The 23,999-nt window shown below is 39.5% G+C and overlaps 1 protein-coding gene across 3 annotated transcripts in view; it reads right to left on the bottom strand.

The window, feature by feature from the left end:
• The window catches only part of tafa5a (TAFA chemokine like family member 5a), a 175,751-nt gene that overhangs the window by 69,557 nt on the left and 82,195 nt on the right, over nucleotides 1–23,999 (bottom strand). For all 3 annotated transcript variants that reach the window (XR_009389667.1, XR_009389668.1, XM_059325636.1), the window contains exon 2: nucleotides 104–253. Coding sequence is in view for 1 of the 3 variants with exons in the window: in XM_059325636.1 (XP_059181619.1) it covers nucleotides 104–253 (150 nt within the window). In the remaining 2 variants the exon portion in view is untranslated. The remainder of the gene's footprint in view (nucleotides 1–103; nucleotides 254–23,999) is intronic.

Raw genomic sequence — 23,999 nt, forward strand, 5'->3', positions numbered from 1 at the left:
CTCATGTTTGAGTAGTTTTCACTGAAGTGGCCCCTTAAAGCAAGCGAGCTAAGCTGGGATCCCCCCGCCCCCCCCCCCCCCCCCCCCCTCCTCCTCCTCTTACCGTCCACACAGGCAGGTCTGGCTCTTGTAGTTCCAGCGATCTGGCCCTTCTTACAGGCGCAGCGGGCCGTCTGCCTGGCGATGGTCCGCCGTGGTTGGCTGCTGTCCCTGTCCAGCGTCACAATCTCACATGTCCCCGCTGCCAGCTGGCCTGGAAAAGACATTGCACCACAGGATGGGAGGTCAGAAAGATGAAATCATAAACAGGGCAAAATAAACTCCTGTTACATTTGTATTCTGTCACATCTTCAATGGTGTAGCGCTGTCATTAATCAGAATCCTTTGGAGCTCAATTGGCATGGCACAAACAACACCAACTTCGAGGCAGTGGGCCTCATTGGAACCACTGACACTAGTGCAAATACTATATTTGATTAGATTATTGACTGTAACAGCATTCATTTTAATTTTGCACAGACCCCTCTGTTAAAATGCCCAACTTTACAGCAGAAGTGAACATGTCAACAGCCTGCTACAAAGCAAGGATTTTGTTAAAAATTTAAAAAATTAAATACTTCAGACTTGTTTACTGGGGTCCAGTAAGAACAAAATCAGATATGCGTTGCATCACAAATCTAGATGATTTATTTACTCAATTTACTCATTACAGGCCATAGTATATCTGTCCACAGGGTTAACATTTCAACATACTGTCATGGAAAAAAAATACCAGACCATGAATTTCTTGTTCATTTTAATGCCTGGTACAACTAAAGGTACATTTTACAAATATAATGATGACAACAAAAATAGCTTATTATCAAGAAAAACATGGAAAATGGCTAGATATCAGCTCTTAAATTATGAATTAAAGAAAACAATGGTCTAATATTTTTTTTCCATGACTGTATACAAAGATAAGCATTTGACTGTACAATACACATTAAAGGTATAAATCATACATGACAGACCAGCGTCATGAACAATAAACGAGTGATTTACATTAATGTATATGGACTTATGGCTAAAGTGGAACTGGCCTAGTTCCCATGACAGCATCACACAGGTAAACACAACAGACAATTAGCCTCACCTGTAGCTATTCAATTAGCTAGTCTGCCAGTCGACGCTTCAACACAATTGTAGCTCAACTCAAATACACGTTTCTTCACAAGTTATGAACTATCAACACATCTTTCATCAGTATCATAAAACCCGGGCAACAGCAATATTACAGAGGTGCTTCGTTATGAATCTCTTAAAGTCACTCAAGCGACTATTACGTCGCAACCTGAACAGTTTACACACACTAGCATACTAATCACGGAGAACAGAAAAAAACGTATGTTGGCGTTTCCACACATAGCAAGGTATTGAGACATGACAGCGGGAACAGTTAGAATTTACATTTTGCGCGACACACATATTATAAGTTTGCTAAGTCCGAAAGAAGAAACTGGAAAAGAAAGGGGTATAAACTGTACCACATCTAACAGCCATAGTGATCTGCCCTGTGTCACTTGAGCGTTACTGAGGGCAAAGTGCCCTGCGCGCTGACTCACAGGGTGGATTGGTCAGGCGTCTCAGAACGTTATTTTCGTTCATTATTCTAACTTATTTTCTGCAATGATCCCAAATCCAATGCAAAAATGCCATAAGCTAATTTACAATAGATAATTAGACAGGATAAAGCCAAGCAGCAACCACCGAGATGAAAAATTAAGCCCACCCAGAATTTACAAAAACTGCATTTCCTCCAATGGCCACTTTGAGTCAATCCCCATAGATCCCTATGTTAAAATGCCCAACTTTACAGCAGAAATAAACATTGTCCAAAACAAGTTTGGTACACAGTTTTGGTAAGTAGATGATTTATATAAAATTCAACAATTTAAATTATGCTGACGCATAATTTGTTATGTTAATAAAGGCATGACTGCTCTGTGTGACAGGTGGGTGGCGTTACAGGTGGCTAGCTGCAGCATTCAGCCAGCCTCAGCTCACCCACACTCCACTTTTTTGCCCATTTTAGGGAGTCAGGCACTGCCAAGATGGCGACAGTCAGAGCCACCACACTGAGCTTCACAAAGGCTCTAAAGAAACCTATGGATCAGAGAGACTATGTCTATGTGTTATACAGTCTGTGGTTAAACCAAGACTCAACAGCTGTCATTTTGGCTGTAAGTGGTATTTACAGAATAACTAAGACTCAGTTGACTCCTTGTCTGTTAACGGTTAATGATCAGTTAGAAAGGGTCAGCTATCGGTCATAAAAAATAAAATCCAAGCATACCTAGTTCACATTCATGTAAAAAGAGATGTGGCTTCTTTAAGGTTTAACAGACCAAAGATCCTTAACCCCCAACAGTTCCAGTGGAAGTGCTCAGAGGCTGACAGAGGAAAACTGTGAGGCACTGAGCAGCTCACAGATGTGACTACATGTGTGAAGGGACTTTAAAAGACAATGAGGAAATTACTTTTAAACTCCATCTACCTAAAGACTACCCACCAGCTATTTCTCATTAAGGGCCACATCCTATCAGAACACCTCTTTGAAGGTAAAGTACCCATTAGCCATGAATGAAACACATGAATACTGATGAACTTTGTAATTGCTGCCAAGCCCCCCCATCTTACACACACATGCTCCATGTATTCAATCAGGTGACCTTCGGCCTCATAGCTGGGCCCTTGCTGCTCGCAAATTAACCTTTGTCTGTGTGTGGAGGCCCTCGGGTGCCATCCTGGAGAGGCTTATCAGGATCTAATTGTGATTGGCAAGAGGATGGAAGTTGTGATTAAATCTGGACTTGAGTCCCGAACACTTGGGTGGCTGGCTTAATGAACTGAGCTGTGAGGGGTCACACCTGGGGTAATGGGGATCTATCAGGATTCATCCGCACACTGTGGCAGCCACGGCCACAGACAGGGAAAATGTCAGTGTGCATACAGTGTGGAGCCGTTTAAAAGTTGTGTCTATAAATGTAATAATACACAGTCTTCTTGTTTCTTTGAAGGCAAATAAACAAAATCTTAAAGATTTAATACAACTAAAGTCTGCCTTTAACCTGCGCCAAATCCCCATCCTGTTTTGTCATTTCGCACCACTATAACAACACATCACATAAGGGTTTGATGGGGACAGTACTGGTGATACAACAGGGCCCTTGGGGGAGTTCAGGGGTCCCTAGGAAAAAATGGAAATACAGCCTGGATTCCAAAAAAGGTGGGACATTGTGTAAAGCGTAAATAACAACAGAATGCATCAAATTCAGAATGTATATATAGTGTATGGAGCGTATATAGTTTGGAAAAACAAAAAATCCCCAGTTTTCCAAGGATTTGCAAGTTGCAATCTGTTTTATTTTAGGTGTCCCATTTTTGTACAGTGGGAGGAACTGGAGATTTTTTATTCTGGTACTGAAATAAATGACATGATGTAAATTCTGCTGCATATGGATATGATTCCAGTAACAAGTAAAGTCTTAACACACATTTGCACATTTGCACTCACATGTATATGCATATGCATACATTACTAGATAACCAATACTATGAAATACACTTATATACAATAAAAAAACCTCATTCTACACCAACTGTACCAATACTTGCATTAATCACTGGCCTGTGAAAATTGTATCTCCAAAGAATCACCTTTTAATGATTTTTTTTTGTTGCTTTAGCTTAAGAAATAGGTATTTATTCATTATTTTTTCAGCTTATCTGAAAATGTACAAATTATTTAAAAAAAATAGGAGGCTTGTTTGTTTTTGACAGTGACAATAACTTGCTTATTGTGATTTTTCATGTTTTATCAAATGTAATTCATCTTTAAGTGGAACAAAAGCATTAGGAGTAAGTCTAGGTTGTGTATTTGCAAGTACTCATGCTGACTGAAAGTGGCCAATTAATTCACCACAGATGTGTTCACAACATCCAAGTCCAACAAATCTGTAGCCATGTCTGTCTCTGCTGTAGTGTGACAGCTCTGAAGCCAGTAGCCACACATTAGTGGCATATGTGTGCCTATAAATACAGCTCCACTTAGAGGACAGAGGGGAGGGTGATTACAAATGTGCTGAAAGATGTCTTAACACTAGATGTCTTTGCTCAGAAGTGCACGCCAACAAATCCAATCTGTCATGTCGTTTGCACTTGGGAGATCAAGACCTAAAGCCCCCACCTTCACCACCCCTTTCCACAGCTCTCCTCGCCTTCCTCCTTTCTTCCCTTACATTACTTGCTCTTTTCTCCTTCATGCCTCCTCACTTAACTCCCTCTTGCAACTCTTCTGTCTTCTCCGGGTGATGCCAGATAATGACTTGTCATGTAAGCCCCTGTGTGTGTACGTAAATCTGTTCATGTGTGTACGTGTGCGCGCTTACTTCCTGCATCCTACCCCACCCACCATCACGGCAGATCTTCTCCTCGCTGCCTTCTTCTAGCTTCCAGTCTTTGTCAGTTCCATCTCCTTTGGAACTCTTCCATTGCAAGAAGCTGAAAAGACTTTTTGGATGTGTTATGTAATCGCGCCGATCGATGTGGCGCCGAGATACCATGTGTGAAGTCAACAAGCTCAAAGACGGGCTGATTTGACGGTGTGATTCTCTGATGAAATGTAGGCAATTAATGAGCTCCATCGAGTCAAGAAAGAAGAACAACAAACAGGGGCCTGGTGTATACTGTCACAGCTGTAGCTGCAGGGAAACTGAATTAATTTAATTTCCACGTTGTTGTCTTGCAATGTATGTTGTCTTCTATATGACTGCACTGACTTCTTTATGGAGACGATAAAGAATCTTCTAATTTTAAACACAGTGTGAAAACAAAATAATTGTGCTCTGCCTGCCTACACTTTAGTTGCAACATCTCTAATGGCATTGTGAATGTAGGTCCTTGTCAAGGATAGCAGGTTTAATTTAAATATTTACCAGGTGACAATGAATGTATTATTTCTGCTACTTGTGCTGTTAATCACTGTATCTTGCACATGTTTGAACTCAATTATTTTAATCAAACTTGGCAGATTGTTGTTGAAACTGTTGGAAGGCACTTTTTTGTAGGGCTGTCACATTTTCAATCTTAAATTGAAAATCAATCGAAATTATCTTTTTATTTGAGTTATTGAAATCAAAAGAATCGACAAGACAGGCCATATGGTTTTAGTGTGATACATTCACACAAGAAATATGACACATTACACTTAAGCCTATCCCAACATAAAACCAATGACCTCTTGAATGAAGACTCGATAGTGTATCAATGGCATAACTTTCTGTGCGAAAGAAAAATGTTTAAATGGAACAATTTGATTGAAATGTGAGCTTAAAATCAAAAGACTAATGGAATTGTGACACCCCTACATATTTTAATTATAAGAACAAGCACATGGTTGGTGAAAATCATGATAATGCAACAATCTAATAGTCTGCAGCAATGCTTACTCAGAGAGTTAAGAGGTCCCCAAAGTTTTTGCATCAATCCGTCCAATAGATTTACTCAAAACCAGTCAGATATTTCCCTCACTTCCACAAATGTCAATCTTAGGGTGGTCCCAGAGGAAAAGTCAGAGGGCCAACCAAAGGTCAATGGGATATATCCCCAGGGAACCACGAATAGCTGTAAAAGGTTTTTTTGTATTTTTTAATGTTGGTTTCAAATCACTGGGCCATTTTACTGGATATATGAAAACTGACCTGGTGGATAAGGTCAACGAAATCTAAATCAGTAGGAGACATTCTTTGTAGTCCATTAATGTTCTAAATTTCATGGAAGTCCATCCAATATTTGTGGTGGACCAACCAACCAAACAATCAGCCAACCCACAGACGGACATTGCCATGAAGCCAAGCTGCTGTAATGGTTAAAAAAGCTAGTACTAAATATGTCTCAGTGTTATTACCCTGAGGAATGCGTTTATCTAGTCTATTCCCCAAACATATTAAAATATAGTGCGCTTCTTAAGTTTAATATTTTGGGGCGTGCATCTCAAGTATTTGGAATGATAGACACATAAATCCTGAGAGAACTGCAAAGGAGAATTATAGTTTTCAACAAGTTAGTTTCAGCTGGAAGCTTTCTCGGGGTTTTGCAGTCTTTCGAAACATTATGTGAGAGAACTTGAGGACACGCTGGTCTCAGTCCCCCCAAAAAAAGCAGGAGTCGACTCCATTCCTTCTTTCCTAAAACAAATTGCTCCAAGCGTCCCTGTGGCTGAGCCTCCAGAGCACAGTACCAGGGATACAACATACATTGCCACTATTAAACATAGCAAGACTAAACAAATAAAAAAAAATGAAGTGAACCAAACCTCCCCAACACAAGGAAGTCTTTGTGTTGGCCTAGAGGGATCTGCAGAAAAGGTTAGAATATACAACAGGATTCACAGCTCCAACAAGGCAATTTCCAGACATCATGACTACAAATTTGGTCCAAAAAAGGACTTCTGTATATCTGCTCAGAATTAAAATTGCAACGTGTGTTTTATACACAAAAGAAGCAAGATGTAGTCCAATCTCTTCACTGAAGAAATTGGACGACGAAGAGAGGAAACCGTAATCCTGTTTCCTGGAATAGCCTAATGAAGTGGGAAAAATCTAAAACTAGCAGGTGTTCTCAGAAACAAACCCAAAGCTTGTACCAGTAGCGCTATGATTTATCATCACCCTTATCAGCTTCTGTTGTCGAGCAGTTGTCAGCTTGGCCAGCCAAATGGCTGATTAAAATGTATGTGTGGCCACCCTAGAGTGAAATGAAAGCTCTGACTGTGGCAGAAGATGGATTCATGTGACAGAGCGTACGGCTTAATACAACGTAATGTTATTGACATGCTCCTATGCTTTATTATTTCTCCTCCCGCTCCTCAGCACATTACAATTGCTCTGCCATACATGGACATTTGACAAATGTCCAACACAGCTACACCACTGGGAGACATGACATTTTGTACATTTTGCACAGAAGGCTGAGAGCATGTTTTTTAAGAGCCTCTTTTTCATTCATTTTTTAGATTTATTCTTGTTTTTGCTGCTCAAGAGACGCCAATACAACTGCCTTCTTGCATCCCAATCTGCTGAATCAAATGGTAAGATATTTATAAAATGTGTGGTTTAGGCTTGGTAGGAGGGGTAGGTGTAGTATTTTTATTTTTATTTTGTCCTTTGAAAATCTGCAGTGTGCTGGAGTCATGCTGGGATTGCATACTGTGCTGCACAAGAAACAGCTACTTCCAAAGTATTGCTGTGTCCTTCTAAAGTCAACAACACAAAATATATCTGCCTTGAAATTACTGAAGAACTGCAGAATTATTTTTTAATTAGCAGCTATACCTGTAGCAGCGTACATAAAAAAGACGAGGGAGCGCATCCAAAAAATATCAGGAAATGGACATCAGCACTGCATGTCCTAGGCAATAAATGATGTAGGCTATATTTGACATGAAATTAATGTGAAATTATATTAGCTTTTGTCACGTTATATATTGGATTATTACAATTAAATGGATTTTAAAAAATACATTTTTAAAAATCTTTTATAGCCTATAGTATAAAAAGGAGGCCACAGGGTTTCTTTTCAGATCAATGTTAGCAAACTAGCTAGCTTAGCAGTACAGGTATCATAAACCTTCAGCCCACCTTCTTCAGCAAATACTTAGGGATAGTTAGCCAACTTCTTGCATTGATTCCTGCTGATTTTCATTAAACATTTATAGCAAAGTTATTGTTACACCTACGTGTAATTCGCTGGGTACTGCTATAACGTTAGCTAACCTTTTTGTAAACGTTAGCATTCCTAGTTTGTCTTAGCTGTTTTTTTTCCACTTCTTGTCTAAATATCAGTGACACATTAGTAGCATTTGGTCCTTAAATCGTAAATTTCTTCCTTCCAAAAATGGTCTGTGTTGGAATACGTTCCAACACAGACTTAAAGATTTGAGAGTAGTTGAGAGTAGACTGATTGAATTCAGTAACAAAACATGAATTTAAAAACCATGCTAGTAGCCCAAAGGAGCCATACTGCCTTTTACATCCAGACCAACGTGGTTTGAGCAAACCAAGCGACTGACATCGTCATCCTTTCTGTGATCTCGCTAACAGGGCTAAAAATATGCAGTGTAGGGTGAAGACCAATAAATGCTAAAATATAAGATATTGATTTGTGTATTAAGCAAACTGTGTTGTCATGGTGTCTCTGCGGAGCCAAATGACTCCTGTCTGTCTTTGTGCGTGTGTGCATTTGGCTGCGAGGCAAAATGAACTATAAGGGTGCCAACGCACGGACATGGTCTTTTTCAAACATCAAAACGATGCATTTAATGGCAAAAGCCTTGCAAACAAAATGTTCTTTTCCACATATTCTCCACTTAACCCAGAAACACTACATGGCAGCTTGATGTAGTTGGAATCTAGCAACACATCTGTTCTGCTGGAAAGGACAGAGAGTGCATGTGTGTGTGTACATGTTAGACATTGCCAGACTAAAATGCTATATCACTCCAGCACGCTACAGCTGTTCAGAATGAGAGAGGAGAGTCCGGCGCCAAGACTGTGAGTCTGAAATCCCATTTTGGATCCAAACGCTGCATTAGTAGAACCTTGATGTCATCCCTCTACCCTGAGGCCTGGCGTACTAGTTTTTAAATGAATCCTTTTAACAAGCCTAATCAGAGGCTGGAAGAGCCAGCTGAACAGCATGTGGCGTAACGGGAAGGAGAGCAGAGCAGACTAAATTAAACCTTTAGGTAAAAGAGCAGTCGGATGATGTAGGGCCTGAGTAAAATCTCCAAAGCGACCCACGCTTGAGCAAAAGCAGAGTGAGGTCCAGAAACAATGGATTAGGCCACTTACATGGACTACAATTTATTTGGAGTCTGGACCTTGACTGTAATTGAAAGCCTTTGAAGAGAGTACAGTATATCTGTGATGTGATGTTCCAGTTCAGAGCAACGTGTTATGACGAGAAGAAGATATTTGAAGAAATTTTGATCAGGTCAAATTTCCTGAATCATGATCAGTGAGCACAATGGTTGAATGAAAAAGTGGGAGGATTCAGAGATATATGCTCATTGGCCTTCTCGTCTAGTTAGATGAGAAGATTGCCACACTGGTATCAGTCTGTTCAATTTGAAGCTGGAGTCAACAGCTGGTTAGCTAGCCAGCTCAACTAACTTGGCTTCGTATAAAGATAACACAATCCGCATACCAGCAATTCTAAAGCTCTCTAATTAACAACATATATCTTGTTTGCTTTAGTTAAAAATGAGCCATAAAAACAAGTTGTGACTATTTCTTGGCCAGGAGCTCTGAATTCTTTAAGAACTTGTTTGACGCATAACTCAATGTCAAACCCTAACATATTGTTTTTACACTTGACAGCAAGCCTCTTTGTGAATAAACATCAACACATGAGATATAGTGAGACTTGGAGGTGGTGGAAAGCTCATTTTGTTACTTTTGAACTGATCTAGGCTGGACTGTTTCCAGTCATTTCCCATCTTTAAGATGAGCTAAGCTAAACAGCTGCTGGCTCCAGTTTTCATATTGAACTGGCAGATATGAGTGTAGAGATGCTATTATTTCACTATTCCATCAAAGCAAACACATACTCTATAATATTCACTACAATAGGGTGGCAGCAAGTTGCAACCACCAGGCCTGAAAAGTAACGCCGATATGGAAGTGTCTCAAACATGCATTTTTTCTAATTGCCAACAGGGGGCAACTCCACTGGTTGCAAAAAGTGTTCTGATTGTACAGAAGTCTATGACAAAATTCCCTACTACTCACTTAATGTTTTAACTCAGTAAACATTTCCCTAATGAGTTATTGGTTTCAAACTGCTCTTTTTTCACGATTTTAAAAGAACCTGGTCTCACAGGAATCCGTGAAATAGCCACGGATTCACTTAACTCAAAATCCGTGGAATAGCCATGGAATAACTCAAATTTCCGTGAAACTGACACGGATTTCACTACAATTTAAGTTAATGACAGTCATATCCCGTGGCTATTCCATGGATATTTTTTCCTATTGGTATGTTCCCGGCGGTCAGAACAAAAAACATGGTGGACAGTTCTCTCATTTTTAGTGAAAAAAAATCAATATTTTGACTTAGTTTCTGCATAAAAATGGAATTTGATCACATTTCTAGTGAGAAATATATGTTTTATTTTGTAAATATTCACTCAGTGAATGTACATAATCACTTTGTATGTTGGAATAGGGATATGACTGTCATTAACTTGCATTGTAGCAAAATCCATGTCAGTTTCACGGAAATTTGAGTGATTCCGTGGCTATTCCACGGATTTTGAGTTAAGCAAATCCATGGCTGTTTCACAGATTCCTGTGAGACCATGTTGTTTTGAAACCTAAAGTTTTACACTTGCTTTTTTTTTCTTCCAAATTTGGCTGTGTATTTAATAACATATTTGTCTGTGGTGTGGAAATCTTAGATCACATTTATATTTTGCCTTTACCTGGACTTTAAATGCAGCATGATGTCTATTTTGTAGGTTAGGCTCCCAGGTAGTGTAAAATAGATGATAAAGCAGGGTATGCTTAAGGCAGGGCTGTAATTGACATGTCACTACCACAGTACTATGTGTGTTTTTGTCGATTTTGTGTTTTCTAACCTTTCCTCAGTGTTTTTTAAATTTATTTCAAAGTTAATTGAAACATTTTGGTTGTCTTTTTTCTTTCTTTAATTAAGAATCAACTTGTGCCACAAACACACATTTTTAATTATTTCGAAGTGAGATCACTTCTTTTTAAAGGTCCTGCTCTTCTTTCCTTGTAATTTATTTAGTTAAAATGGGAGATGTGCAGACTTTTTATGCATGCTCAAGCAAAATAACCTTCTGTCTTTATTCTTTTAAGGGTCACAGTAACTGATATCAATAATAATAACAATAATAACAACTGTGTAATACTGCATCATTTGAAACCAGGATCTACCCCATACTACTACAGTAAATCTATCTATGTGTGTGTGTGTGTGTGTGTGTGTGCGTGTGTATGTGTGTCAAGGGCATATCTCGCTGACCTAAGATTTCGTATGTTGCTTGCACATGGCACAAAGGTGTGCATCCTCGATTTTGAAGATTTTTGAATTTAAAAATATAATTATTTACGTAGGACGTGTTGCAGCATTGCACTGTTTTTGATCGGATGCCTTTTTTTTCAGACTACACCTGGTCAGTAACCCAATTCACTCTGGATTCCCACACCTGACTCATCTCATCTGTAAGTCTAGTCGGAGTTTAAGGTTCGAATATCTTGTTTCCAGCGAATATCAATGTTTGTGTATGTGTATGTGCTGGATGGTGTGCGTACCCTATGAAAAGTAAGTCTACTTAATCTCCTACTATACGAATACATACTTCCTACTGGCTAAATGAAAGAAAATCTACAGATACGGATAATGATCCACCATCTTGTATCATGCAGTAGATTGCTACTAGAGAGAATCAAACACCCTTCAAACTGCTTAGACTCACAGTAGACATTCATTTTTCTCCTCCAACATTGATAGAGTGACCAAAAACTCATCATAAAGCCGGCTTGAATTATTACACAATACCCTGCCTATGCCGCCATGAGTCAGAGAAAGTTCTGGAGACAATTCTCATTGGGACCACTGTCTCATCATGACGAGAGAGAGAGACAGAGAGATAGAGAGAGAGAGAGAGAGAGGGTCTGGCTGATCTATTTTGGGTGAAGCAAGCTTGTCTGAGCTCTTCTCTTGCTTTGTGGAGCCACTCTGAAAAATGATTTGATTTTCCGTTTTTGCCCCTTTTTTCCTAAAATGCTTGAGCAAGCAGCAGTCACACAGAAGCACTATCACACGCACACACACGCACTACAACATAAACACATGCACTTAAAAAAATAGAAGCACAAATGCAGCATATAAATGCCAAATATAACCACGAGATAGACCTCAGTCCCTCTCCCTCTGTCTCATGCAAACGCACATTAGCTAAGTGAATGTTGCCATGCAACCGCAGCTGTAACTAAACTTCTTCTACCTCCTACATGTTTCATGAAAATAATTCTCTGCTCCTATCATGTTCTCAAAAAGCTATTTTAAAGTACAAGACTATGCACACAGGATGACACAGAGCTGTATTAATTGTCCAAAACGTTGGTGTAGGGCCAGATACCACCACAATTATCTACACTGTTATAATGCTATATTTGCTAACAGGAAACTGTGGCATGCTGTAAATCTAAGGCAGTGAATATGGTAAAAAAAAAAAGATGCTTGATAAATATTATCTTGTCAACATCGTCATGGGGAGTATGTTAGCATTTAGCTCAAAGCATGGCTGTTCCTCGACTCTTAGTATTGTACACTTCAAACCTTTTTTAATCGACTGGGTCCACATGAAATTTTTAGACGCATCAAATAACCCACCCCCACCCAGAAAGAGTCTCACTTTTCCAGACCAACAAGATCTCCAATCTAAATGACAGAATAGACCGTTTATCAATACCACCCATTAATGACCCATAAGAGCATTTCACGGCTTGCGGTACAGTGGAGCATTTTAAAAAATAGCACACACGTCATTATACAAGCTACAAAACCACTGGCATAGGTTTAGGGCAAAAAACTTCCTGGAAAGGCGTTATAAAGGACAGTTTAAACAGTAAGTAAATGTATGTAAATGTCAGAAGTGAATTAGTTATGAGGGTGACGTAAAAAAAAAAAAAAAGGAAGTTACGTAAAGAAATGTAAGTTGTGTAAAAAACAGTCAACAGTCGAAAACATAAATATGAGTAGTATTTTGCTGCCTGTACAAACGCCCTATATTGTCTCCAGTCATACCCTATTTATACAATTCCAAGAAAGTTTAGAGACAAAAGTATGCAGAGATTTTTCAGATATATAATTTCCACAATTGGCATAAAATAGCACATGGAAAATGTTTTTTGTATAAAACCTACATGGGCTTAGCATAAAGTGGGCATGTAAGTAAAGGGGAAACTCATGGGTACCCTTATAACTAATTTTCATTTAACTATCTTGAAGAAAGGGGTCAAGGAACTCCTTTAACCACTTATTAGTCTGCTCCCTTTTACTGAGATTTGGGGGTTGTGGGCAGTGGATTTTAAGGGGGAGATAGCAAGTAATGAGTTAATGCCAAATAAGTGGTGTACATCATCTGAAAGCTGCGGATCTGAAGATTGATTTGGAGATGCAGCTCAGCACTGTGTGTCAAATTGTTCTGGTCTTCAAAAAACAATCAATTAAATGAACCCTTTAAGGTATATAAGGGTTCAGAACATTAAGGTATGACTGACTCCATGTCCATGATGAACTATGTCCCATAAGTTGTTCACAGCAAATTTGGAGTTGATACCATTTGTTACATTTGTACAGCCTCTGAAAGAAAAATCTGATGCCCCGCAGGCAGGACACCGGAGAGCTACGGGGTTAAAAGGGCCATACCTGTTTTTTTGGCACCAAATGTATTTTAATTTAACATAATTTTTTTTTTCTTGACTTCACATTGAAATGCCTGCCTGTTGGTTGAGATCTGCATCTTACTAATGTCCTTGGATGTCTCTAATATTGTTCAAGTGCATTCACATTACAGACTCTTTGACACATATTCTTATTAACCTTATGCATTTTTTTTCTCACGATTAAAATAAATTCAACTGATTTCCCGTGTCACTTAATAGGGTTTTCATAATGAAGCTAAGGCCCCTTTTTCCTACAGTGACCTTGTGTAAAGCACGCAAAGAATGGTGTTTTCCCATGAGACGCCCTCTGTTCCCCAGCGTTAGTGTTTTAGAATAATGAACTCTGCTTAATAACAGGGTGTTGCCGTGAAACAATGAATGATCATCAATTAAAACGGCGGGAGAAAAGGGAAAACAAATGACCCTGGTAACCCTTGGTAACACGGGAAAGCTAATGTGCGTACACACGTGTACCAGTGCCACTTCACCACCGCAATTAAGCACATTTTCCTCCCCCAGAGAATGCATCGCAACAGGGCAATGATGATAAGGTGAAGTCCTATAAATGTTGCTATGATTTTGCAGATGAGAGACCCCTGGGTGAACGTGTGAAAGTCCAATAATTTCTCTCTTTCTGCACCCTTGGGGGACAGAGGCAAGGTGTGTCAGAATGTGTTAGGCTCCTGATCACACCCGGCTGGGCTCCAATGTGTGGAAATCTGTAATAAAGCGTCTGCATGTGTGCACCCACTGTTGTGTGTGAACCATATGCACGGACTTGTTCATGCATGCTCAGGAGATAGCTAGCTTAACTGCTGTTGCCATTTTACTTTGAAAACTTTATTCTTTGTATTTGCGCTCTATTTTTCTCAAAAATTGTTGTTTTGCAGCACTCTCTTCCATTTATTCTCACTGACACACAGAGGCACGCAGCAGGGGGCGGGACATTCACAATTTACAACCTCTACGGCGCTTTGCCAACAAAATATCAGTTGAACAAAGCTTTTTTTTTTTTTTTTTTGAGAAGGAAAGTCTTTATCCCAACCTCAAAAAGGGTTTACTCATTGTTGTGGGGATCGTTTGGATTCTGAGTCAAACGTGACGTGCAGAAGAATGCAGAGCTACAGTGATGGCCAGGAGGAAACACGGCAAACCACAAGTCACAGTCACACAGGAAGAGTAATGGACTTGTGTTTCTGCAGCAGGGTGTCACAGAGCCTCTGTCGCTCTGCTGGAGGCGGTGCTGGAGCTGAGGTGCAACTCTTCAAAAATGTAACTGCAGCTCGGGGCTAAGAGGTCCGCAAACATGGAGACCGGGAGAAGTGCGAATGGTCAGGTTGAGCTGCATGTTTCTCAAGCTGGCAGAGATTGTGAGCAATGAAGATAAAATGAAACTGCCATGAAAAAAGAAAAAAATCCCAGAGCCTTTATTCAGACAAAACAATATTTTTTGATCTCTCAAAGCCATTTCCAGTGCATTTTTTCTCCTCTCTGTACAGCCACTCTCAGTTTAAAATGTAAACATAATTATTTCAGGTAAATAATTAATGCATGACATGACTTAGAGAGTATATTACACAATGTTTGAAGCCACCAGACTAGTTTGACAAAAAATAAGCAGAATCAGGGAGTTTCTGGTCTAGTGATGCGATGCAAAGCGGGGAATATATAATAAATAGCGTACAATTAAATGGATATGATATTGAATAAATGCAGTAATGCCAATTGCCCTTCATGCTTGGCTGTTTATAGTTCAGCAAAATAATCCTGAGATTAAATTTAACAAATTTGAGTGCAAACACTGTAAATGTTAAACCATGCAGATGACTTAACAAGCAACCCCAATCTGAACAGTAGGAACGCTTTCAGAGCAGCTGAATGCAAAAGATTATCCTGATTTTACACATTAAATGTCAATAAGCAACGCTCCAGTTCCTAAAACCACCAAAATAACATGCAAAAGTTGTTAAATGCAATGCCCATAAAGTTGGAATAAAATCTGTTTCACCTCTTTCCATGAAATGATTTTGACAATGTGATTTATTATGACACATAAGGTGTATATCTTCTCAAAACTATATGAATTAATCTCATATCACGATGAAAATTAAACCTCAATTAGTAGATGAACAGAATTAACATTATAGGCGACCATTTATAACATGAGAAAATTTTAGTAACCGTCTTTTTATGATTGAGTATCTGTCAAAATTTAGGGCAAGAAATCCTGGGTGAACAATCATGTACTCCTGGAAAGTAATTAATAGAGCTGCAATGAGAATTATTGATTAGTCGATAAAGAAAAAAATAAAGGTCAACTACTAATAATTGATTAATCGTTAAAGTCATTTTTCATGCAAAAATGGCAGTAAATGCTGTTGTCAGCCTCTCAAAAATGGAGATTTCCTAATTTTCGTTTCATTTATAATTATTTCATATTTAACATGGTATTGGACTTAGAAAACAAGTCATTTAAAGACATCATGTTGGACTTTGAGAAACTGGATGGACATTTTTCACTTTGTTTGACATTTTGTAGGCAAAAAGATTAATCGAGAAAATAATCAGCAGATAAATCAATGAAAATAATCATTAGTTGCATCACTGGTAAACTGATTTTTTTTTTTTTATTCCTGCAATGCAGTTCGAGAAAAAAGTTGAAAGTCGAAATGTCGAGGCTAAAGTCAACTTTTTGAGTTAAGTAAAGTTGGAAAGATAAAATTTCAGATTTGTTGTCCCTGTGTCAAAAAGTCCTCAGAGGGACATTGATTTAGAGAAACGACACGTCTAACTGAACAGTTAGTTAGACTGCAAGCTCCAACCTGATTTTCATCAATGTCATAAAATCAGCAATAACCACAATATTTAAGAAGGCGGTGGTACTAAAATCCCCTGACACATAAATAAGCTATTCTTTGTAGAAGGCCACTACAGCTATGTGATTTTTTTATATTAGATGTATTGAGGAATATCAGGCTTGCAGTCTGCTTTACTAAAACTCAAAAAGTTGACTTTATGCTCAACATTTCGACTTTTTTCTCGAAGTGCGTAATGACCATTCCTTTTTCCTTCTCTGATTTTTTTTCTCCTACCTGACCCTAATCATCTCTGTAAGTAAACAGTTCACAATCAAGGACAACATTCAGCCTGATATGACACATTCACAGTGTGTTTGTGCTGCAACAATTAACAGGTGAAATTTTCATTCTGAACTAAAAATACATTTGGTCCAATGCCAGTAACGGAACACCTTGATAGAAAAGCATAAATCTTATGTTGTAGTTTGTTGAGTGAAAAGTGACCCTGTGGTGATTATGACAATAACAAGGCTGCTCACACACACACACACACACATACATACACACACACACACACACACCACTAAGATTTTTATCACCAATCTTAAAGAATATATTGAATAATATAAACATGATGTTGAGTCATGATTTTTTGATCATCATACGGTAAAAATCCAATATCATGCCGACACAAGTGTGTAGTGTGTGCACTTGTGTATGGGAGTGGCAGGGTGCATGGCTCCTTTCACTGCAGCTTGATCAGCATGCAGGCTGAGGTGTGTGGGAGAGCGGTGATTGAATACAGAGGCTGCAGGCCCCGGCACTGCCTTTAATCTCCCCTCCCCATTTAACTTGGCCTCTGTGCTGCTGTTCTGCCGAGGCTCAGCTGGGGCATAAAGACACACACACACACATACACACACATTGCTCCGTCTGCCTGCCTCTCCCGCTCCTATCTGTCGTCTGATCTGTCTGTCTTTCTGTTGGTGTGTCCCCAACTCTACTGTCTTTCTCCCATCGGCTGTTTTGCTTCTCCTCTACATAAAAAAACTGAACATCTCTCCATCCATCCATCCAATTTCTTACGCTTATACTGGGCCGGGTCGCGAGGGCAGCAGACTAAGCAAGGAAACTAAATATATCCAAGAAAATGAACATTATACCTTCCATCTACACCTAAACAGAAAAAAAAAAACGGCACCAAACTGTCACGCATTCCCAGTGCATTGAAGGAGTTTTCCTTCCAGGTATTATGTAGCTTAAGTACATGTCAATGCCAATTCTGGGGCATGATCCACTTTATTTTATAAGCCAAAGGGGAACGTTGCAGGCTGCATATAATAAGATCAGCGAGTGTGGTTTGGGTTGGCTTGCAGTTGCAGTTATCTTTAGCAATAAAGCACTCTTTTATAAGGTTTAAGGGATCGTCTTATTGCCGTATCCACGCTCCTGAAATCTCATCATTTCAAAATGAACTCTTCATCCTGGAATACAAGTGTCTATGAAGTGTGCATGAGTGGCCCCACTGGCAGGTTAGACTTTTGGGCTGATATGAAACAGATTGGAGAAGCGTATACCAATCAGACTCTTCCTCTAAATACTGCTGAGCGTTGTCACCTTTCATAACAGGGATGCTAAAAAAGGAAGCCAAAATCAACAGGCTGCAGTATTTCTGTTCTTATTGCTTCTGTCCTTGGAGCAAGTACAAAAAGACGTCTATTTTTTATATTTCTCATATCTCCAGATTCCCTTTCCTCTATTTAATTTCACCTGATCTACAGGTACCTCTTTATTTTTGCTGTTTTGTATGTAGACGTTGGCAAATTCCATTAACTGTTGATTCATTGCGGTGGGACGATGACAGCGGAAAAAGCTACCGGGGCCTTATTCAGCTCCATTTAGATATTCTTGCTCGAGATAACACATCCGTTTAAAGTGTCAGACTTTTTCAGAAGTCACTTTCATTATAGAGTGCAAATGGCAAACAGGAAGTGCAGGTAAATTGGTAATTATTGTCAATGTAAAGACCAACGGGTGCAACAAGTCTTAGAAACGTGACAAATGCCTGAAAGTCAACAGTCAGGTCAGTGTAACGAAGACTGTTTCCTCCCTCATTGCCTTTCAATGTGCTGTACTGTATGTGGAAACCCAGTATGTGACCCAAGCACAGGGAGAGGATAACAGGTCTTATGTGTTTAATTATTTACAGGCAGAGAGTCAATATATGAAGAGGCAACCCCGTACTTCTTGAAGAAAACAGCTCCAGCAGGCAATATGGATGCAAGGGCATTTCTAATTTACTACTCTATAACTGCAGTCTTAGAAAGAGAGGCATAGTAAAATGCAATTATAGAGTTTTTTGCAAGAAAAAAACCCAACACATCTGCACAGTGAGAGGAAACACTGGACAATTCTTCAGGCTTGGTGTAACACATTTTCAAGATAATGTATCCGGTGACTGCCCTCCAAAAAAACACAAGTAGCAAACACTGCCAGAACCCACGAGATGCCCGTCTAAAGCAGTCCCGCTGATGGACAGAATGCGCCGTTAGGTGCAGGAAATTGGCAGCCACACCAGGCTGAAAGTTAATATTTTCGTGTCCCAGAGGGAAAAAAGAGGCTGTAAGCACAACTTGGGATACAGGAGATGAAAACAGAGAGACGCGACCGATCAGAACCTCCACTCTCGCTGATGGGTCTCGGCTTTTGGCTGCTTTTCAGGTGAACCGTCCCAGCAGCGGGGCTACATTTAGAAGCAATGGAACTGCGGGTGAAGCATAAAACTGCTATTTAGAAATGCATGAATATACTGTGTAGCATCTGTATGTGTGCAACACATTATGTCAAACAAGGACTGAGGCTGTAGGAGCATTACTCTGCATTTAAAGGTTTTGGAGAGACTTTTTGCAGCATTAAGCTACATAATGTTACTTCCAAAGCCAAAGGGCATGTCAATAATGGTCAACACTAGATTTTTTAGGGTTACAGGTTACATTTAAAAAGCCTCATTCATGACAAGCACACTACTGAGTAGTTTGGAAGCTGGTCCTAGATGCTTTAAGGTAACATTAGCAACTCTGTCTAGCTCTTTTTGAGTTACGGGAGGTTAGTGTTAGCTCTGAGGTTTCTTAAGATTCTCCAAATGAATGATTCCGTCAGACTTTGGATTTTTAGATTTTTTTTTTTTTTCAACCACACCATGGTTAGACTACCAAGTTCTGATTAGTAAAGAGCCCCGGGTCATTATTTCTAAGCCTTGAACATTGTCCTTTTCAAATTCTTCTTTAAAAACAACAAGGCTACATCCTATCAACTATGATATGACTGCCATTTCTTTTTGGGGAAGTACCTCAGGGAGTCCATCTTGGAAGAACAGCTTGTCACTGAAATGAGAATGAGAGCTGACCCACCTCAAAAAATCAGCCCACCTTCAGTGAGCCTACTTTTGATTGAAAATGACTACATTTGCTAGCTGCCTATCACAAAGCCACTAACAGTTGTTATTTGAATATATTTAGTCATTCCAAGCTGTTTGGCTATTGCTGGCTAGAAATGGGGAAGTGTTTTTGTCTACCTCTGATAGAAATCAAGAACCAATTGTTGAAAAGTTACTAAGAATTTCAACTAATAAATTCACCTCTGTTATCATCGCTTACTTGTGGATGTATAACGAGAATGGGATACAGTGTTGGAGGTAGAGTCGGGTTTAATCATTTAAAAGTTGCTCAGTGGCGCATAAAACCAAAACGGTTTGACGTGTGTGTCTAAAATGACCCAGATCTTCCATATTTGTTTGTTAATGCACTCACTCACGCTTCTTTTTAAGCCCGCCTCCCAAACGATGACTGGTTTCGGGCTCATTCACATGAACAGAAGGATAATAGCTCTGGCCTTGGCTAGTAGCAGTTTTTATAATATTCAGGACATAGTTATTTCAATAAGGGCTATTCTATTATTCCCAATGGGAAGTTGATGTCGCTTAAGCTTATTCAGCTGATTCACAGCCGTCTTCATGAAACTTAGGCCAAGGGAAATAGTCTTCGTGGGCCACATCATGTGACAGACCCGGAAGTCAATTACCAGATGCCTTCAGCTGAAAAAAATGCTATGACGTGCCTCATTAGCAGCTTACCCAATTACCGTCGCGCAAAGTTAGGGTGCCAATAAAAGCTGGGCAGACAGAGAGGAAGCATGCAGCTGTCACTGCATTCAGACTTCAAAGTTTGCAATTTGTGTTGCTATGTCTGCGGTGTCAATGTGCGTGAGAGGAGGATTGGGAGAAAAAGAGATGGAGAGGAAATGTAAAAAAATATCGAGCAAAGACAGATGAGAGGGACACAGTGAAGGAGAGAGAGAAGACAAGAAATGGACAGAAAAGTAAGTCGTAGTAAAAAACTGTACGGTCTATGCTTTGACCCTAGTTATTCAGCCAGAGTTATCAGTCCTCTCTTCTCTCCACCTCTTCTATCTTCCAAATGAGCTGAACAGAGATGATTCTCTCATCTGAACAAAAGGCCTCTTCCTAATCATCGCAATAATGCTGCTGACAGCTGACTGACTGACAATGAGACAACTACGCAGAGCATGAAGCACACAGCTCATCTCATGTCAGACCATTGTTAAGGGTGGCTTTCATTCATGTTCACACACACACACACACACACACACACACACACACACACACACACACACACACACACTTACGCATGCTTCGCTCCCTCAGAGCCGCGTGTCAGTGACTGCGACACATCTTGGCTCGTTGGAAACTGAATTACCCATACCCAGGAATGCCATCTGACTGAAAGATGCCAAAGAAAGATATTTGTTCCTCTGCTTTTTTTCCTCCATTTCAAAATGTTCCACAGATGAATAATTTGTATGATGCCCGCTGGAGGGGTGGGGGGTGCAGGACGATAAGGCTGTCAGATGTAGGGACAAGCTGTCAGGCATTTTGTCATAGTCCCACAACAATATCCAATATCTTAATTTTGGAGGGGGAGCTGCATGTCTGGGCTGCTGGTGCAATAACAAAATTACAACCAAGATTGAAATCAAGATTGGTACATTATAATAACCCTTAACCAAATTACTGTCTGGGTCCACACCACAAAATAATTGTCTCCGATACAGTTTTTCCCCAAAAAAATCCAATACCTTTGTTAAAAAATGCCATAAAATGACATCTTATCCTCCTGCTATGAATAAATCATTGGTTCTTTTTAAAAGTTTAACTGCTGGACATGCAATTGAAAACTCCATCGTCAACATTTGTTCAGTGGACGAGCCACATTTCTGCATCATCTTTGTGCAAGACGTACACCAGACCAGGATGTCACAAATCCTGCATGTGTATGTCAGATGAATGTAAAAACTCTATACATATTGTACAAAAATCTGCACAGTTAAGCTGCAGGTTAGGCGATGTCTACCAATTCGATAGACTACAACAAGTTCATCAATCTAAACGACAGAAGAGGTTGTGTGTCAGTACCACAGATTACGACAGCTCGTGTTTCACGGCTCGCAGTACGTCGCCGTTTTCTAATAATAGCACACACAGCAGTTTCTGTGGATTTATGTTATAAAATGACTGAGGTTTAGGGCAAAAAACACTCTGGTAAGGCGTTATAAAAGACAGTTTAATCAGTAAATAAATGTACGTAAATGCCGAAAGTGAAGTAGTTACGAGGGTCACGTGACAACCGCAAGTTACGTAAAAAACGTAAGTTAAGTTGAAAATAATTTACTTTTATTTTCATACGGGACATGAACCCCACTCTCCTGGGTGAAAGTCCAGCCAAACGCGGCAATCTGCCTTTTTAACTTTACTTGGCTGTCAATCACTACTACATCAGCAAGATGGTGGCGGACACATTACAGCAGACAATAAAATATGTAAATATAGCTTGTTTTTCTCTGCCTGTATACACAACCTATACTGACGTTTTTGAGGGGAGAACAGGCTGTATGCTACCATAATCGATTTGAGCCCGACTGATACTAGATTATTGATAAGATACCTATACTGATGTATCAGCCGATGTAGTAGCCTATAGGCCTACATTCATGTAACAGTTTTTTGTCTCTTATTCTGTGCTGCCTGCAACCAAAACCAGTTATAGCCTGCTCTGCTGGATGTACATTTTTGCGATGACAGCATTTCTAAATCACCCAAGCATCTTTTTCTGCTTTACATTACCAAATACCAAAATATCTGTTGTAGACCAATATCACCTGAAAAAAATTAACTCTACGTAAACATGATGTCCACAGCAATAAAAAACATCGCAATGGACAAATAATTTAATTTCATGTGTATTTGATAGCGGCAGATCAGTATACATAGAGAATTGCACAACAATTATCCAATACAATGCATCCTGGTAGGGGAGGTTCGTCTTAAGGGCTTCTCCTATTAACTTACTATAATTTTAACTGATCAAGCTGTGATGATGTGCTGGAATTCAAAATTAATATTGATTAATATACAGGCATTTTGCTCCCTGTGCGCTCACTTTCTCCGTCTCTCTTGCTCCCTGGGTGTCCAGAGGCATTACACAATTACAACTATCCAAACTGACAACAATATATGTTTATGTATTTTACCAGTTGAGGCTGGGGAGGATCAGATCAAAATAATTCTGTTTTACTTTGGATTTATTTGAACTGGAGTATAGGGGACAATGGCATCATTAGTGTGCCCAAGTGGAAGGGAACTTTAAGTTTAGAATGAAAACTTACGACACAGTATTTGGTCTCTAACTTGCAGATAAGGAGCTTTTTCTACACTGGTTATTGTTAAATTGGATCTTGTTCCCTCACATCATGTTAGTTAGTGAAGTGATTACTGAGCCAACACTTCACCAACCAACACGGCACCATTCTACTTACTGCGGTATCAATAGTACTCCTTGTGGATTTACAGCCTCTTGTGTAAAAGCTTAATTGGTAACTTATAGTAGTTGTTACAGTAATGTAATTACACTCAATGAATCATAAACAATGGTAAATGACTGTGTATGTATTATAATTTATGTTTGAGGCTGAAGTAAAATGAAAGTGCTAGAAATAGAAAACTCACGGCATATTAAGCATCAGTAGGGAAGAGGCCATTAATAGAGGAATTCCCTTAAGGCCCTTTTGCACGGCATATATAATTGGGTTACTTAGCAGTTACCCCAATATCATAAGCCCAGCCATTTTATTCAGCTAAGCTTGGATCATCAGGTTTCCTAAAAGGCGCTCATTTATCAATATCCAGGATGTCTTCTGGGTCGTAACCCATAGGTGGATCAGAGGCAATGGGCCCCTGGGCAAGGACAAGCAAGAGGCCCCACCTTGATGCCTACACAGGAGCAAGACACACAGACTTTGGAGTTAGTTTAGCTTCTTGTTGTTGTTTTGCATTTCGTTGTAGTCATTTTATGTCTCTTTGTGGTTGTTTTGTCCCTTTTCATAGTCGTTGTGAGTTTCTCTGTGTCTCTCTGCAGCTGTTTAGCGTCTCTTTGTAGTAGTTCTGAGTCTCTTTGTGTCTCTTTGTAGTTGTTTTACATATCATTGTCTCTTTGTAGTTGTTTTGTATATCTTTGTAATTGTTCAGTATCTCTTTGTAGTCATTTGTCTCTCTTTATTATTCTTTTGCCCCTTTTCATAGTTGTTGTGAGTCTCTTTGTGCCCTTTAATC

Source organism: Centropristis striata, chromosome 22, assembly GCF_030273125.1.
Source record: "Centropristis striata isolate RG_2023a ecotype Rhode Island chromosome 22, C.striata_1.0, whole genome shotgun sequence".
Taxonomy (NCBI): domain Eukaryota; kingdom Metazoa; phylum Chordata; class Actinopteri; order Perciformes; family Serranidae; genus Centropristis; species Centropristis striata.